Source organism: Natator depressus, chromosome 2 (genome assembly GCF_965152275.1).
Source record: "Natator depressus isolate rNatDep1 chromosome 2, rNatDep2.hap1, whole genome shotgun sequence".
In the NCBI taxonomy this organism is placed as follows: domain Eukaryota; kingdom Metazoa; phylum Chordata; order Testudines; family Cheloniidae; genus Natator; species Natator depressus.
Genome location: NC_134235.1, coordinates 86,817,931 through 86,837,508, shown reverse-complemented (window position 1 = coordinate 86,837,508; position 19,578 = coordinate 86,817,931). Strand labels below are relative to the sequence as shown.

General features: G+C 44.6%; 1 protein-coding gene across 4 annotated transcripts in view; it reads right to left on the bottom strand.

Moving 5' to 3' along the window:
- RALBP1 (ralA binding protein 1) overlaps positions 1-19,578 on the bottom strand; it is a 64,942-nt gene that overhangs the window by 13,402 nt on the left and 31,962 nt on the right. For all 4 annotated transcript variants that reach the window (XM_074944640.1, XM_074944639.1, XM_074944642.1 and 1 more), the window contains 3 exons: positions 8,670-9,128; positions 4,255-4,604; positions 1,791-1,952 (listed from right to left, as the gene is read on the bottom strand). In XM_074944640.1, the coding sequence (XP_074800741.1) occupies positions 1,791-1,952; positions 4,255-4,604; positions 8,670-9,128 (971 nt within the window). The remainder of the gene's footprint in view (positions 1-1,790; positions 1,953-4,254; positions 4,605-8,669; positions 9,129-19,578) is intronic.

The following is a 19,578-nucleotide window of genomic DNA, read 5'->3' as shown; positions in this document are numbered from 1 at the left end:
AATTTTCAAACAAGCACCTTCTTGCTTTTGTCTGTACCGCCCCTATTGTTTGGGAGGAGCTCCCTGACAACATCCACAAAATTTCTTCATTACCAGCCTTCAAATCCTTGGTTAAAACTCTTCTTTTCTGAGATGCCTGCAAAACACTTGGCAACAGTTAGGTTACTAGTGTGCTGAGATCACTACCTACCATGCTAACCACATTGTCTCATTGTGTCCTTGTATTCCCCCATCTATCTGTATCCATCTGTTGTGTCTTGTCTTATAGATAGACTGTAAACTCTTTGGGGGAGGAACCATCTTTTTGGTCTGGATTTGTACAGCCCTTAGCACCTGGTGCTTAACTAGGGCTCCTAGGTGCTACAGTAATACAAATAATAAATTATCTACATGGGGCTGCTTTCCCTCACCACCTCAAATTACAGTTCCTTTAATTATAAATAGCAGAATCAAGTTAGGGAAAGTTGCAATTTCAAGTTTATCCTTAGTGCTAATTTTCAATAATAAAGACTGCATGCCAAGAATGCACCAACACAGAAAATTATGTAAGACACATGGAAGCAGAGACAGACATCAGAATGCACAAATCTTTATACACAAAGGAAAGTCCATTCAAAAGACTTATAAAATAAGATACCCTTTCCTTCCCCTTATCTAAACTTACTACTATCACAAAAGATCTTTTCTGGAGGTCTTAAGGAATGATATGGGAAAACCACCAGCATTAGCATGGGTAGTACATGTTAGAAGTTACATTAACATTGAACTGCAGCTTGTATAGAAGAAAATTCAAATAGTTCTAGCTCCTTTTTCCATTCTCCTTCCTCGATTCAGTGGATTATTAGTGTCCCTCTTCTCCCATACTCATGGAAGGCACCTCTGTTTAGCTAGCTCTTCAGCCCTGAACTGAATTCCAGAGAGCTGAACCCATTCCAAAAGACACTTATAACCAATATCTATTTTCCCAGAAATCCTGGTCCTTATCTTCTATTTCAGAAGTGTAGTGTGCAGCACATGTTAGGAAAAGGACTGGAAAGTTGCCCTTTGAGCGCTAACATCCCAATCCTGAGCAGTCTGAAGTCTACTGTATTTTAGACCAACTGCTGCAGCTCCTAGGCAATGTTATAGCAGTTGGAGTCACCAGTACATAGGGATGCCTCAGCTCCTGCTCAGGCACAGAAAACCAGGTGGTGTAAGAGGTGCTGCAGCAGTTCTACATCACCCATGGATTTCCACAGGCAAGGCGAAATCTTCCAGTAGCCTGGCAAACCAGTGCTAGGAGACTGCTGAGGCAGCACAAAGCAACCCTAATGCACCAGAGAAGCAGACCCTGAGAAAAGTCACCTTTCCAGTTCCACAAGTTTGGAACTCTGTATCACATCCCCTATTACCACATTTTGTTGGCCTGTTAGTAATGAACTTCAGACACATTTAAATAACTCCTCGAGCATGCTATTAAGGGATATTACACAAACCACTTACCTGCAAAACGTTGTCCCCATTATCCCCATACATCAAGAAAATCCTTGAATAGCTCACAAGGTGATTAGTACAAGACTTGGTTTTTCGATATGCCTCTACAGAAGTACAACATATCTTCCCCCAAATACAATGGTAACATTAACAAAATACCAACTACTTAGCCACATTAATGAGTTTACAGCAAACTGTTACAGCACATGGGAATTTAAAAGTCATCACTACTGTCTATGAGATCTACTTCCATCAGGTCTCAGCTGCCTGAACAAGAACATAATCTTCAGGCCAGACACACTGAGGTAAAGACAAACCTGTCGTCTGATTTCCTCTTTAATGTTTTCCTGTGTTTCTGGCAGTGCTGGCATCGTTGCCATATTAGACCAGCGAAGGGGTTTTGTCACCTGCTTTAGAGTCACATTTCCAAAGAACTCTTGGACGTGTGTAAAAAATACATACAGGACACGGTTGCTGATCTGGGAAGAAATGACAGTGAAAATACTGCTTCAGAAAGTGATTTTTTAACACAATGTCCTTTATTATCAATGGTACATTTGCCCTACATTGTATCTTACCGGACAAAGGATGTAAGCTTTTTTCCATCTTTGGGCTATAGTTACAACTCTGTTCAGACAAGCTAATCAATACTAGTTCTAGAAGATTCAAGGGTTAGTTTAAAATAAAATTATGTCTGAAATTCATGATCTGCTGCGAGCCTGAAGGAAGCGTGACCACGCTGTATTCACTTTGTGGTCTCTCATCACTGTACCCTCTGGTGACCATGACACATTCTATTTCCAAGCTAAAAGTTGTTGGCTTGCAATAATTAGCTTTATAAATGGTAGACACAGAAATTTGCTAGTGTCTTGTTAGGCCCTTCTCCATACACAAAAATGTGAAGTCAGTGCTAGTGACAGACAAGAGAGACCTTACAAGAACTGTACTGCACCAGTTATGTTTTTCCCCTTTTATCCACCAAGCTGATTTTTCTCTCTAGCTTACTGCAAAATGAGAATGATCATTTGTCATTACATCTGTGCTTAACAGACTTAGCGACTCCTTTATAATAGACTATATTACCTCATTCAATTGCTATTGTTTTTAGATATCAGTGGGTATGAAAAACTCAGAACCTTAAAAATCTGGAGTAAGCCAGGAACATCAGGAAACTGAGGGCAGATCTACCCTTAAAACGCTGCATCGGCGCAGCCGCACCAATGTAGCTGCGCCTCTGTAGCGCTTAAGTGAAGATGCGCCTGCGCCAACAGGAGAACTTGTCCCGTAGGTGTAGTTAATGTACCTCCCTGAGAGGCAGTAGCTATGTCAATGGGAGATGCTCTCCCATGGGAGATGCTGTCTACATGGAGGGTTATGTCTTTCAGGGTTCTGGATTGTTCACACCCCTGAGCAAAGTAGTTATACCGATATCAGTCTGTAGTGTAGACTGGCCTAACTCTGAGACTAAAGGGTTAATGAGAACACATTTTATAACTCTACTAGGCCACATAGCCTAGAATGCAAACATCATGTTTGATAAAATGCTCAGAATGATACCCCCCCTTCCTTACAGATACAGACTTCAGCTAAACTAGCATTTACAGTTTTAAAGGATAATCCATTAACAGACTCTGTACAGGGCTGCAAGTAATGTCTACCATATTGTGAAATGTTAAAAAAAAAATAAGGGAATCATTGAGTTATGCCTACTGAATAACTATTTGCTCTATTTCTCCCCAATATTTCAAGAGATTTAAAATATCCTTTAACACGTCTCAAATACTTTAAACAGGGGGAAAAAAGCTGGCCTCAAAATGTTTTTGAGAGAGCTGCGTTATGTTCATTGCCTTGAGACTAGATTTGTTTTGATATGATCTATCAAATGGAAATTCACTACTTGTGTTGAAATAAGTGACAGTTCTGACACCAATGTTATGTTATTGCCTAAATCTATTTAAGCAACAAACAAGACATGACAAGACATGAGTTACGCTGCATTAATTTCATGCCTATTCTGTTAGAGAGGAGGACAGGACAGCGTAGCTGCCACAACAAAGTATCAGTGAGTAAAACCCAACCCTCTTGCCTTATTGAGGGCCTTACTGAGATTATAAAATCATGAAGATAGATTTTAAAAAACCCCAATCACAAAGTGCGTTATGCAGCAAAACTCCAATTCCAAACGGTGACTAATTTAAAATATATAAAGGATAATTAGAAATTAAGCTGTAATCCAGTTATTGCTCAAAACTCTTACTAGGTCCATTTGATTTCTTCTGATAATATGTTAATTGATACTTAGCCAATATACCCAAATAATTATTTCAGGAGGAAAATCTGTGTTTACAGAACTGGATTGACTGGCCTGATATTATAAGCAATAATACAATATTGTTCAATGATAAATCATTAAACCACCAACTTTAACAAATTCTAATGAAGTGTGTGTGCAACTATAGGTGTCAAAGGTTTCCACTCCTCCTCTCTCACTGCACACTGTTAGCTTACTTGTAAAACTAGTCATACAGCAGTGTTTATAATGCTTACATTATTTAACTATATTTAAAGGCCAAATATGTTCATCTGGATTTCAGACCAGCCCACATTAGGAATAAGTAAAACCAAAATATGAAGTCCTGAAGAATACATGAAGAGAAGCTATTATTCAACTGCACTATAACATTTATAGTTTGTGTGTACAATTCTAAGAGGAGGACGTTTTAAAGAATCTCTTGCTAGGACTGCAATACAGCTCACATACTTGTTGGGTTGTGCATGTACCTGAACAGTAGGGCTGAGCACTATAGAAATGTTCTGGATGTTCATTTTTGTTTCTAGTTCCTTTGCGATAACATGGTCCATGTGCACAATCAACCAAGAAATTAAGAGATGGTTACACTCTGGCAACTCCTTTAGCAAGCGTTGGCACTCCTGAACTTTTTCCCCCTCTGTGCTCTTCCCGCAAGCCTCTTCGAAGCGGGGCATTAGCTCTTTGGTAAGCAAGTTTTCAGGCAGTTCTCGTAGATATTGTTTCAGCAAGCTGGCTATGGTATTCGGCTCATATTCCTCCAAGTTGGGAGATTCTTCTCGATCATAGGCTGCTTTTAGTTCATCCACCTTTGATTTTATTCCTTAAAATATTTAGATTGAAATTAAAGAGACCTTGAAAACAAGTACATTAACCATCTTTACATTTAGGGTATGTCTACACTGCCAATTAACATGTGAATTGTAGCACAGGTAAGCATACCCATTTCATCTAATTAGTGATGGTAACAACAGTAATGAAGATGTGGTGGCACATGCTTCAGCACAGGCCCTAGTATAAGCCCCCAGGGACACTGGATACATACTCATATTGCTAGACCATGCCAGGGACCATTCTGCCATGTCTTCATTGCTACTGTTACCCATGCTAGCTAAATGAAAGCTGGCACAGGTATGCCTACCTGTGCTACAACTATTTACACGTTAATTTGCAGTGTAGACATAGCCTTAGATTTACAGGTTTTCTTCTGTCTGCCCCTCCTTATTAACACTAACACACACACACACACACACACACACTTTTCCTTTTTAGATTCTTTTTTTTTTTGTCTCTCCCTACCAAGAATGAAGTTAATTCAGAAAAACCTCTCAAGGTGACCTGTATGTTACAAAATAAAACCAAGACCAGTACGGTTTTGTGCTCAGTGCCTCTAAAAGCAAGACTAAGAAGGAAATTCATGCACATAAGATAGTGTATATGTTTTGTTTTAGGTCTCCTGAAGTCAAAAAACTGGCTCCTGCTCTGATGTGAAAAGGCTGTGTAGCTGAAGCACAGTGGCAGCCTGACAGCATGAGCACACGTGTGTGTGGAGGGGTTAAACACGTAAGAGACACTGCTTTACCATATTGGTATGATTTTATAACGTTTAAATATTTGTGTATACCAAAAGACCCACTGCTAAACCACACTATATAGTAAAGCAATGGCACCTACCTGAACCCCACCCCCAAGTAAGTTGCCTGCATGCTCTACCAGGGTTTCATGATCATAGAAATGGATGCAATGTCAGATCAATGTGGGAGCCAAAGCACCTAAAATAAGGGGAAAAGTTTAAGATCACTTGTGTATTTAAACTCTCAGTTGGCATTCAGCATGTATCCCTAAAATGAGTAGTTTTATTAAAAAATACTTGCAATTAACTTTTCATATTACAGAATAATCTCTAAGCAACAGCCCCCCACAAAGCCAGAGACCTCCTTTAAAAAAAACAACTCTTGTTTGCCAATTTCCAACCAGTCATCCCTCCTCGGAGGTGTGATATTTAAAACTCTCGGTTCGGGGCACTAACTGTGTCAAAGTGTGTATTTATTGTATGACTGGAAAAAACTATCCAATATCTGAGTAGCATTTTGATCCCCAAAACCAGGAGAATCTGTGTCAGTTTATGGGAGGGCTTTGATACAGTTTTCTGCAGAAATGCGGATGGATAAAAATTGATTATTTTTGTTTTAAATAAAAAAAACCCACCTGATTTTATTTAAAAAAACAAAACAAAAATAGATTTTGTTTTAAAAATTTGTTTTTTTACTTAAATCAGATTTTTTTCATTTAAATTAAATACAGGTTAATTTTTTTAAACTAAACCTATTTAAAATTAAATTTGAAATTAGCAATCTATATTAAGGCCTAACCATTTTAAAATCTATTAAAATAATTTAAATTAAGTACAAAAATAATATTAAGCAGCACGTTTGCCGACAAGTTTTACAGAAGGTCAAACCACTGAACTGGCTGAGTACCTGGAACCAGAGTTTACTAAACCAGCATTTGATAGTAGTAGTAGTCTCTTCTGCAGGAGCAAAGAAAATATTTTCTTCATTTCAGTTTATTCAACTAGTTCCGTTCAATGACTCGTTCGTTCAAAGTTAAGAACCAATCGGGAACTGAAAAAGCAGGGAAGCTGGTTTTCCTTTTCCAATCTATGAATAAAAACCTGGGACTAAGAGGGTAAGATCTACTAGTTCTAAAATCTAGAAGAACATGGTGACCAGAAACAATCAGTTCAATTCACGAACTACAGACAATACTTAGTTTGGTAAATTAGTTTTAAATGCAAAACATGTTTTGATAAACTTTTTTTTTGCTTCTGTATTGATCACATTTAAGGTAGCTTTATTTATTAAAATGCTGTTTGTGAATTTTTAATTGAATTTTCATACATATAGAGTGTGACAAATACGTTAAAAAATAACCCTGAATGAATTTCCATTCTTATAGAGCTTGACACAAATCATAAGTAAAAAATTAATCATCTAGTAAATAAAAAAATGCATCATTTGCTGTTTTTAACCACAGCAAAATATAATAAGGAAGAATTTGAATAAATATAAATTAAGTTATATAACTGCTTAAATAAATGTGTATAATATAGTGTATCCTCCTGGTTAGCAAAAATGAGCACCAAATTTAAGGCTACATTCACTTGTAAATTAACATGTTTTAATTGTTACTAGCCAATGAGAATCAACCTTTCTTTAGGAAGATAATTAAAAATTACAAATGCAAACCACAATTAAAACCGATTATTCAAAACAAGATCTCCTGTGTACTGATTTAAATCATGATTAATATTGATTATTTAATTCAGTTCACCCTGCAGAAATGTACAGAGGAATCTAAAACTGAGAATTTTGGTATGGCTATAAGGTAAGCGTGGTGGGTTAAATGTGTTTCCCACCAAAAGACCCAGAACTGGACAGCATATTGTGAATAAAGAAAAGGCTATCCAAGGAAAATGAAGATCATCCTAGGCACAGAATTTCCAGACCTCAAATTATGAGAAACTGTTTTTGCTGTTATGCCCTAGCCTCAAATACAGTATAGGGTGAAATCATATGCAACTGCATAAACTAATACATCTGCATAGTAAAGGAATGAGGAATCTGATTCAACTAATAAGCTTAACTTGAACTCTCTTTCACATGAGAGGAGGGTGATGCTGCACAAGGGACTGCCGAGAGAGCTCAAAAATAGGTCACAGAACAAAACCCACACCATGTTATATTTCTGCAGGACATTGTGATCACTTGAATGCTCTGAAATACAAGGTCTGAGAAACAGTTTTGACTATTGCCTTATCTTTGCATCCCCAACAAATTCCATGCACATCAATTGAATGCAGGTATCTTAATAAAGCCTTCAAAATTACTCCCCTGTGCTGTTTTATAGATTTAGATAATACATATTTTACTTGCTCTAAATGCTTTTTCTTATTTTCTGTCCTTTTTTGTTCTACAGCTCAGGTACTTGGAATATTTGCACGATTCATATTGCAGGTGGCTTTCACAAATCAAATATAGCTGTATATTTAAATAATGACTAAAATCATTGGTACTTGTATGTAGATCAATGTTCTACAACTAAGGCTGCTAATTATCTTGGTGTTACTACCAGTGTGTTTCTTCAAATCCAAGCTGAAATTCTCAACTGCTGTTCTACATTACTAGTGGATTTACTGAAAGAAAAAAAGAAAGGTTTTGTATATATTTAAGTTCTTTTTGGAAGAAAATTAGAATGAAAGTGGATGGGGAAAGCAAAGTCAGGAGTAACCTATTTATTACTTCAACTCCCTACCGAATTTCCATTCTCATTAGCTAGAATTGTATCTTATTTCTAATAAAGGAGTAATACACTCAAAATAACCCCAAGCGCTGATCAAAACGTTTTAGCATCTATGGCTTGCCTCCAAAGCATGTTATGCTACATGTGGCAAGTTTCCACCCCATCAAAAAGACCAAACCATATACCTTTTTGTTGCTACCTTTAGCAAGTGGGTGACCATGCTATGGAAACGTTGGAGAAGGAGAGGTTCAATACTGAACACCTGTGCATCTGATAAACCTTTCCCTTCCCTTACACCATGAGACTGGTTTTGTAACTTAACCATCTCCTACTCCACAGGCTAAGAACGTAGAATTTTTTTCTCTACCATCGCGTAAGCTATCTTTCAGGAATTTCAAATCCATAGCTTGGCTTACAATTACATAGTTAATTTCACTGAAATTGCAGTCTTTTATGAAATTAAATGAATAAAACTATACATGTGGAGTGGATGTGTAGAGAAAGGCAAAGTACTATATTCATGTTATTTTTTTGGACAAATAAAGGTAAAGCCTTGAAAATCTGCACTTAGATGCGCCCAGTATACCTGAAACTCTGTAGATGCCTTCGCATTTCATGCCATACTTCTCTATGTAATCTATACATTCACGGAAAACTGCTGGCAGGCGAATGCCATCGTACATCATGGTCCTGTCTGCTGCATCAGCCAAAGGAATCCCAAACACCGGCCTAAGACTTGGAACATCCATCTGAGGTACCTCTGGCTCTGGAGTTGGCTTTTTCTTTTTTTTCTTCTCCTTCCACTGTTTTACAACGTCTGCTGCTGTTAAGTCTTTTGACTTCTTCTCTTTATGTTTTTCTTCCTTGTGTTTGTCATCTTTATGTTTTTCATCTTTGGGTTTTTCTTTTACTTTAAAATCCTTTTCTTTCTTTTTGGAAAAGCTGGGTTTCTTGAAAACATGAATTCCTTTGGACCGCTTCAACTTGGAAGGACTTTCAGCTTCATCACCAGAGCTGTCCTCTTGGAAGGCAGCATAACCTTCCGCTATTGGGAGAAAGAAGAGAAAGCAAGTGGCAGAAAGTTATCACCTGCTTTATTTTAAAAAAAAAGTCTAGAAGGAGAAAAAAAAGGGGTAAAGGGTAATACTGAAAGAGACACGGTACCTGCCTACAACTAAAAAAGATCCATTTTTCTTTTTACAGCGTTAAGTAGGGCAATTATTAAATCAGCATTTCACAGTTATGTCCAATATGAACTCATCTCATGAATCACCTAAACATTTGGTATTTTAAATACTTACTCAGTATGACAATGTCCATCTTACGTGCTATTTGTCCACTTAATAGTCAAGGAAATGCAAAATAAAACAACTGTCTGGCAACTTCTATGTTCCTGTAATCAATAGTATAAAAGTTGCTGTTATGAAAAATCATCTGCTACACAAGTACAGCTTTAATAAATGACTATGCAAAGGGTGGAGTCACTTAATTGCTCACTCCCTTTCTGAAAACGTTAAGAATCTTCTTAAAAGGAGTGTGAAATTATTACATTTTAGCCTCAGATCAAAATATCATTAAAAAGGAGGGAAACTTATTTTTTCATTAGATAAGTTGTTCCAGCTGTACTGACATATTATCTATTACTGCAGTTCTACATTTGCCTTATGTAGCCTGTGAGAGACTGCAACTCCAAAGTCACAGCCTAATAACACCACACTTCAGCTGCAAAATACAAGGTACTGTCTCTGAAATATATGCACAAGAGTTTTTATAAGCTACACCTCTGCAGCTAGCCCTGCCTATCCTCCAGGCAAGAACAGGAAAATCTTTAAAGGTGGATTGGAAGGGTTTCTTTAAGCCACCTAATTATAGGTTTACATGCTCAATACTCCAAAGAGCTAAAGTAAACAAGAAATGTGTTCAACAAAGCAGAGATTTTACATGCAATGTGTAGTTTTTAGGTTCCATTAAAGCTGTGGATAATCAGCTCTATCTCGGATGTGATACTCCTGAATGAGGTTTTCCTGATATTGTTCCATTAGTCAAAAACTCCTGGAACATGAAACTGGCCTATTATTTGCATGAGGGAAGGACAGAGTTAAGTCAAGCGCCATTTCTTAATGGACATGGTTTTAGATTTTTATTTATTTTTTTTTTACACTACTTGGCTTGTAAGGTCCTCAGAGCAGGCACCGTGCGTGACGTTGTATGCTTGCATCCACAGGGCTAAGATGGATTTAAACCACCTTGTGCCCTTCTGATCCTGGGCTGCTCCAAGGGCTAGAGGGGCCCCAGCATAATTTAGACAGGCTTGATGGCAGCTTCCCCAAGCTGCTCTATAGACGACATAGTTTTTGCAAAGTTTTTATATTAAAATCCCCAAAATGTAATCAGTATAAAATATTTTAAATACACAGAACTGAGGTATACTAAATAAACTGAAATTACTTGACCAGCACACCCTCCTTTAACTCCCTCAAAAATACTCCAAGCTCCATGTTCCAGGGGGATTAACTGGCTAATGTAGAAGCATTAGCACAGTGCATGCTGGTGAAAGTGGTGTGCCCTGGCTTCAAGGGATCAAACAAAGTTATATGTTAAATCAAGCAAGTTAAACCCATTCTGTGAAGAGGGCCAAATTTCATATTTTCATTTGGCTGTGTGTGTGTCAAGTCTCCAAGTTCAGGAACATATACTACCCATGATCCACAGAAGAAATCCCATTGATAACCATGGGAGGTTTGCAGATCTCTCCAGGATAAAACGTAGTCCATAAGTAGTAGCTAAACTTTAGTTAATAGGCTTACTTTATCACATTCACCATTAGTGAAAGAGTGGTTCTGGACACTTTTAGGACAACCACTATTTCTATCCTTTAATCCCTTGGATATATGATTAACCCAATTTGTGTACAGAGCTGCATAATTGTGCAATTCAGGCTAAATCTGACTCATACAGTGTAGTTTATAGGCTTAAATTATAATACTGAGATGAGTGGAGACAGTTAACATATCTTAGAGCCAATGTTTCAGTTTTTCTGCAGTCTCAGGAAAACAGTTCTTTGTTGGTTATACTCTCTTCATGTCTAGAAGGCTCTCTGTACAACAAGAGCTAAGAGTCCATTTTATTTCTTTAAAGTTAAATCTTGCATTCTATCACAGGGGGCCAGATATATATGTTAAGTGGGTCAGGTGTTTGACCCAACAAATATTTTAAATAATTTATTACTTGACCAGCCCTCTAATTTTAGCTCTTTGGAGCACTCTGCATGTGTCTCTACAATTAATTGATTTAAAAATATGTAGGTCTGTTTTATGTAAGCAAGAAGAGGTAGGATGAAAAACAAGTTTAGAACAGAAGGAAGTTATGAGTACACTGATCCTATGTGTGACCCTGACATGAATACACATAAATATCTGTACTTCTATATCTACATAAAAATGCATATTATATATATATAAGGATGGAACAGAGATGCATGCATATTTAGCTTCTGTAATGGCTTTTTTCATTCCCCCTCTCCCTCCCCAATTTGTCTATTACTAGACTTGTGCCAAAATTTGGTAACGAACAAGTAGGTCACTCCATAATTATGCTATTTAATACATAAAGCCCTCCAGAGTGTAATTTCACATTCAGGCTATTGCTCTCCCTTGGGTGTGGGAAGCACCAGAAGTTGAAGTAAGTGTTTTGCTTTATTTTCATTGTAAAGGATTTTATTAGTTTTAGAAGAGCAAAGCAGAACCTACATTCATAGCACAGTTTCTCCCAGCAAAGAAAGAATGTCACAAAGCAAAAGTACAAATCCACAAGCTCAGGCCTGGTCTACATTTAAAAATTAGATCAACCTAGCTACATTGCTCACAGCTGTGAAAAATGTGAGCCCTGGGCTCGATAGTTAGGTTGACTGAATCACTGGTGTAGACGCAGCTACGTTGACAGAGAGACGGATTAACTCCACTGCTGGAAAAACACCTTCCATCTATGTGAGAAGCATCTACCCTATGTTGCTACAGCGGCACAGCTGCAGCACCATGACTCTGGTGCCATAATGTAGACATGCCTTAGAAGAGATAATGAACATAAAGGGGTGATGCTGGCAGACCAGGTGCCAGCTCATGCCAAGGCCCCTATGCTTTATTGAACATGTCAAATGGAGAGCTGGAAACCTGTTTGGCCCACCTGTGTGTTAGCATTGTTAAAATAGATGTTAAGTTTATAAGAATGTTTTTAGTGTTTAGACTTGATAAAATGCTTCTTGTGTGCTGCATTTACCGATCTCAAATATAACATCTGTATCCCATGGTTAAGGCTGCAAGTCTGTGACAGAGGTCATGGATTCTGTGACCTCTGTGACTTTTGCAGCGGCTGGTGCTGACTCAGGGGCTGCCTGAGCCAGGCAGCCCCTGGACCAGCAATAGCAGTTTGGGTGTTGGGAGGGGGCACAGGGCTAGGGGCAGGGGAGTGCGGGGGCACTTACCCCCCTTGGCGTGGGGGACTCCCCGGCTCCCAATGGCATGCCCCCCCCATAGCTCCGAGGAAGCAGAGGGGGGTCTACGCACTGCCCGTGCCTGCAGGGTCCACCCCCACAGCTCCCATTGGCTGTGGTTCTTGGCCAATGGGAGCTGTGGCAGCTGGAGCTTGTGGCAGGAACAGCGGAGCCCCTGTCCTGGCCCCCGCCACTAGGAGCTGCAGGGACACGAAGCCAGGTAGGAAGCTCCTGCCAGCCCTGCCAACCTTCCCCACCCCTCAGTACCTGTGGGGGTCCCAGGCCACCTCCCCCAGCACCCGCCGTGGTGTCGCCCAGGAAAAGTCATGGACGGGTCACGGGCCCATGAATTTTTGTTTATGACCCATGACTCGTCCATGACTTTTACTAAAAATACCCGTGACTAAAACGTAGCCTTACCCATGGTATAAAGCTATATTAAGTGTTTGCATTGTAACTGTGTAGCTCACCAAATAGGAAAGAGGCATTAATTAATGCAAAGTGCTGGTCCGCCACACAAGAAGGCCCACTGAAACCAAATGAGCCAACCATGAAAGGACAAAGACTTCGCTGATCCCCCCCAACACACACACCCATGAAGAAGATACAGGCACAAAAACTTGCACATCAATTTGAAATCTAGGGGAAGGGTATGAAAGTCCCGGACTAGAAGGAACTCTATCACTATGCTGCTTGGTATTTGGGCAATATTTCTAAGCATAAGCAAGGGATCCCCAAGCTGCTTAGCTTGGGTTAGCTCTAAAGGGCATGCAAACCTTGCATATTGCAGCAGCTTCTATTAGTCTTAAATTTCAAAAAGTCTCTCATTTGTGTATGTTTGCTTACCTGCTTTAACTGTGTAAATAACTGTTTCTTTTCCCTAGTTAATAAATCTTTAGTTATTTTATTATAGGATTGGCTACAAGCGTTATCTTTAGTGTGACATCTGAGGTACAACTGACCTGGGGTGACTGAACCTTTGGTACTGGGAATAATCTGAATATTTTTGGTGTAAGGTACCATCTATCACAAAGGTAAATTTGCTTGGGTGGCAAGATAGACCAAAGTACGCAAGGGGACTGGTGTGACTCCTTGTTACGGCTGTTATAGTGCTTGAGGAGTTCACAGTTGATACTGGTTGGTGAAATCTAATTATAGAACTCACAACCAATTTGAGGTTTGTGCCCTGCTTCTTAACGGTCCGCCCTGTGGTTGGTACTGTCAGTCGTGAGCCACTCTAGACAGCTTGACACAAGGTAAGAGAATCCTAGGGACTTTATATCTCACAAATCGGAAAACAGTATACAGAGCTTTTCTTCTAAGACATCAGTTCAAGACAACATTGGGTTGGCAGAAATCAAATGTTAGCTGAGCAAGATGAGTTGGTCTCATTCCAATTCTTAATGGACAAGCGTCCACCTCAAAAAAACCTATCATTTATAATGTCCATCTCTGTTGATGCTTCACAGAGAGATCAATGATTGAATAAGCTTGCAGAGAGAACTATTCTTTCATCGCTTCAAGAACTAAACTCAGGGTGGAATGGGGAAAGCTTCATCCTTGCCAACTGAAAAAAAACAGTTGCTTGCTTGTAACTGTTGTTCTTCGAGCTGTGTTCTTCATGTCCATCCACATTAGGTATGCGCACGCCGCGTGCACGAGCGTCGGAAAATTTTTCCCTTAGCGGCTCCCATCAGGCCGGCGGGGCCCCTCCGAGTGGCGCCATTGTGCCGTGCATATATACCCCTGCTGGCCTGACCCCCTCGAGTTCCTTCTTGCCGGCGACTCTAACAGAGGGGTAGGAGGGTGGGTCGTGGAATAGACGTGAACAACACATCTTGAAGAACAACAGTTACGAGAAAAGTAAGTAACCATTTTTTCTTCTTCAAGTGCTTGTTCACGTCCATTCCACATTAGGTGAATCACAAGTTTACCTCTGGAGGAGGGTAGGAGTCACGGAAAAACTGCTCGGAGGACCGCTTTGCCAACGGCCACGTCCCCTCTGGCCTGCTAGTTGATTGCGTAGGGGGTCGTGAAGGTGTGCGCTGAGGACCAGGTGGCTGCTCTGCAGATCTCCTGGATCGGGACCTGTGACAGGAAAGCCGTGGAAGTCGCCTGCACCCTGGTTGAGTGGACCGGAACACCTGCGAACTCATAGCACGCCTGGATGCAGCTTGTAATCCAAGACGAAATCCGCTGTGCCGACACCGGGAGGCCTTCATCTTCTCGGCTACAACCACAAACAGCTGCGCCGATTTGCGAAAGGGCTTGGGGCACTCCAAATAGAACACCAGCACTCGACGCACATCCAGGGTGTGCAAGCTGCAGTGACTTGGGTCCGTACGGGGTTTCGGGAAGAACACCGGCAGACAAATGTCCTGGTCCAGATGGAATTGGGAGACCACCTTAGGGAGGAACTTGGGGTGTGGCCGGAGCTGCACCTTGCCCTTGTGAAATACCGTATATGGTGGCTCAGACGTGAGGGCCCTCAGTTCGGACACCCTTCCGGCCGAGGTAATGGCAACAAGAAATGCCACCCTCCAGGAAAGGTGGAGGAGAGAACAGGAAGCAAGGGGCTCGAATGGGGGTCCCATGAGTTTAGAGAGGACCAGGTTAAGGTTCCATGGTGGGACTGGGGGGTGGGAGTACGGGAACACCCTCTCCAACCCTTCAAGGAACTGTCCCACCACTGGGTGGGAAAACACTATGCCCCCTGAGAACCCCGGATGGAAGGTGGAGATGGCCGCCAGGTGCACTCTGAGTGAGGACGGGGCTAGCCCTTGCTGCTTGAGGTGCAGGAGGTACTCCAGGATGGCCTGCACCGGGGCCTGGCACAGCTGCACCTGTTAGGGTTCACACCAACACGAGAACCTTTTCAACTTGGCCATACAGGCCGTCCTGGTAGAGGGCTTTCTACTGCCAAGCAGAATCTGCTGCATGGGAAAGGAGCACTGGCTCTCCAGGGCATTTAGCCACAGAGCCTCCATGCCGTCAGGTGCAGTGACTGTAGGTCAGGGTGGAGAAACCGCCCGCCATCCTGCGTAATGAGGTCTCAGTGTAGGGACAGAACTACTGGGACCTCCATCGACAGCTCTAGGAGCTACATGTACCAGTGCTGGCGAGCCAGGCTGGGGCAATGAGGATCACCGCTGCCCTGTCCCCGCGCATCTTGAGCAGGACCTTGTGCACCAAGGGGAGCGGAGCGGGGGGGAAGGCATACATCAAGCCCCCTCTCCGAGCGAACCCGGGCTGTGGCCCTGGAATGAGCAGAACTGCGGGCACTGGGTGTTGGCCCTGGTGGCAAACAGGTCTACCCGGGGAAACCCCCGCCTGTGGAAGAGCGAAAGCACGATGTCCACCCTGAGTGTCCACTCATGCATGCGGTACGACCTGCTGAGGGAGTCCGCCAGCTCGTTCCGCACCCCTGGAGATAGGCCTCGAGGTGAATTGCATGGGCTATGCAAAGGTCCCAGAGGAGGAGAGCCTTGCGACAGAGTGGCAAGGAATGAGCCCCGCCCTGCTTGTTTATATAAAATATGGCAGTAGTGATGTCTGTAAGAACGGTCATGCTGTGATCACTCAGAGTGGTGTGAAAGGTCTGGAATGCGACATGAACCACCCTGAGCTCCTTCACATTGACATGGAGTGATCGCTCCGCTCCGGACCGCAAACCCTGCGCCATGAGGTTCCCCAGGTGAGCTGCCCATCTGTGGTCTGACGCATCCATCACCAGCGCCAGGTCCGGTTGTGGGGTGGCAAAGGGGATGCCTTCGCAAACCACAGGCTGGGACTGCCACCACAGCAGGGAGTCCAGCATGTCCCTTGGGGCTATCACTACCAAGTCCAGGGGGTCCCTGCCTGGGCGGTACACCCGAGCGAGCCATGCCTGCAGTGTCTTGAGTCTCAGTCTGGCATGCCTGACCACATGCGTGCATGCTGCCATGTGGCCCAGCAGCCGCAGGCAGCACTTGGCCGTCATCGTTGGAAACTGGCGCAGGGAGGCCACCGCTTGCTGGATAGACCGGAATTGGGATACTGGAAGGCTTGCCCTGGCCTGCACCGTGTCCAGGACTGCCCCTATGAATTCCACTCTTCGCGTGGGTACGAGCATGGACTTGGGGACGTTGACCAGGAGCCCTAGCTTGCAGAACAATCTCAGGGCCACCTCCACATGGCCCGGCACTTCCACCTCAGATCGGCCTGCCAGGAGCCAGTCGTTGAGGTACAGATACACCCGGATTCTCTGCCTCCATAAGAAGGCTGCCACCACCGTCATGCACTTTGTGAACACCCTTGGGGCCGTGGCTAAACCGAACGGGAGAACCACAAACTGGTAATGTTCTCGGCCCATGGTGAAGCGTAGGAACCGCCGATGTGCTGGGTGGATGGCGATATGAAAGTACGTGTCCTTCATGTCGAGGGCAGAGTACCAGTCCTCCGGATCCAGGGAAGGGATGATGGTGCCCAGAGAGACCATGTGGAACTGGGTCTTGACCAGGAACTTGTTGAGCCTGCGCAGGTCTAGGATGGGGCGAAGGCCCCCTTTGGTCTTGGGGATGAGGAAGTACTGGGAGTAGAACCCCTTCCCCCTTAGGCTGTGCAGCACCATCTCTACCGCCACCGCCTCTAGCAGCGAGTGGACTTCCTTCTCTAGAAAATGCTTGTGAGAGGGGTCCCTGAAGAGGGACAGAGAAGGGAGGTGAGGGGGGGGAGGGAGGCGAACTGCAGCAAGTACCCATTCTGCACCGTGCGTAAGACTCAACGGTCTGCTGTAATGGTGGACCACGCATGGGAGAAACAGGACAGGCGGTTCAGGAAACAAGGGGATGGATCTGGTGGCTGGTCTGGTATGCTGACCTCGAGCGCACCTTCAAAAGTCTGGCATAGTGCTCGGCCAGGGTTTGTGCTGGCCTTGGTTCTGGCCCGGCGCATTATTGTTACTATTGTTGTTGTGCCATTGCCTGTTACCCCTGCCTCGCCTACGGTAAGGCTCATGCCTATGGAGAGGCTGGTACTGGCGTTGAAGGGGAGGCTGAGGCCTAAAGGGCTTCCTCTGGGTCACAGGGGTGTGCATACCCAGCAACTTAAGCGTAGCTCGCGAGTCCTTGAGGCTGCACAGCCTCGTGTCTGTCTGGTCCAAGAAGAGCCCGGACCCTTCCAAGGGGAGGTCCTGGAGTGTATTCTGGACCTCGGGTGGCAGGCCTGACTCCTGGAGCCACGCCGAGCACCTCATGACCACCCTGGACGCAATCGTTCTAGCCGCCGCATCCGCCGAATCCAGGGAGGCCTGGAGAGAGGTCTTGGCTACTGCAGGGCCGTGAACTCCTGTTGGGAACCTTGCGGGAGGTTGTCCTTAAACTTCCCCACCACCGCCCAGGAGTTGAAATTGTGCCTGTTGGAGATGGCCTGCTGGTTCGCAATCCTCAACTGAAGGCCCCCAGATAAGTACACCTTTCTGCCAAAAAGGTCCAGGCATTTCGCCTCCTTAGCCTTAGGGGCCGGGGCCTGCTGTCCATGGTGTTCCCTTTCGTTTACCGCTGAGACCACTAGGGAGCATGGACTCAGTTGGCAGAATAGGAACTCATAGCCCTTAGAAGGGGCAAAGTATTTACGCTCCACTCCCTTGGCCATTGGAGTGCTGGAGGCCGGGGTGTACCACATAGTCTTATAGTTGGACTGAATGGTCTTAATGAGCAGGAGCGCTATTCTGGATGGACCTTCGGGGTTCAAAATGTCCACCATGGGGTCCTCCTGCTCAACTGTCTCCTCGGCTTGCAACCCCAAGTTCTGGGCGACCCTGCGCAGCAATTCCTGGTGGGCTCTATGGTCTATCAATGGAGGGCCGGACAGCTCTGTACCCGCCACTGCCTCATTCGGGGAAGACGAGGAGGTTAGCTGCAGCTCGACCCCCCCCCCGGTTGGTCCTCCTGCTCCCCTTCTCTTGTGGGAGGGGCCTCCAGCTCAGGCTGGGGCGGGAGTCCATGGGACAGCACCGGACTCGGTGCCGGTCTCTCCCGTTTATCCTGGGGGGATGCTGGAGGCCTGGATACTGTAGCCTCTGGCACCATCTGGCATAGGTGTGGGGACTGGGACTGCTGCACCGAGTAACTTGCCCTGGACAGGGCCCCTTGGCGCTCCTGATAAGCCCAGGGGGTCCAGAAGGGCCAAGGGCCTGGTGGCCCCCATTGGGGTTGCCAGCCCACCTGAGGGTCCCTGTTGGCTGGGGCTCGGTGCAGGTAGGTATAGCAGCCGGAGTCGGCACTGGACTGCGGCGATGCTGATCACAAAGGCCATGGCGGTGCCAATGATCTGCGCCGGCAGGAGAGCAAGCAGCTCCTGGCTGAGCGGGAGCGGTTCTGGTATCCCCGGGACCGGGACTGGTACCGGCGTTCCCTGGACTGGGACCATCTGTGGGAGTCCTCTGGAGAGGGCCGTCTCGACTCCTCCTGGTGCCAGTCTCTGGATGGTGCTGGAGAGTGGCGTGCCCTTTCCGGTGCTTCCTCGCGCCAACCCACTGCCAGTGCCACAACCTCCTTCTGGGCCGCTGGCAACTGAGTCCGTGGAGTCGGAGCTCGACCGGGACCAACTCTGGGAGTGGTGCTGGGACGGCGTCCTCGAGCGGCACACCACTGCCGGCTTACCCCTCGACGGCACCCGAGGCATGGGTGCTGGAGGGTTCTCCCCAAACGGGAGGGGGCTCGCCGCTGACAGCTCGATGAGGTCCTTCGCAGCCTCAAAGGTGCCAGGCGTAGAGGGCTGATCCGTTATGCCCTTGAGCCCATCATTCGCACTGAGCTCACTTAAGTCTGGGCTCGGTGGGGCTCATGCTGCTGGAACTGTTGGCATCAGTGCCAGTACCATGGCCTTCCTGCTCTTATTGGCTCTCGGGACCTTGGGAGGCGCTGGCCTCCTGTGCGGGAATGACCACGCCTTCCTTTTGGCTGCGCCGGGGGCTGCACCAGGGAGGATGAGCGGTGCCAGGGCCTAGCTTGGCGCTCTGGGGCCA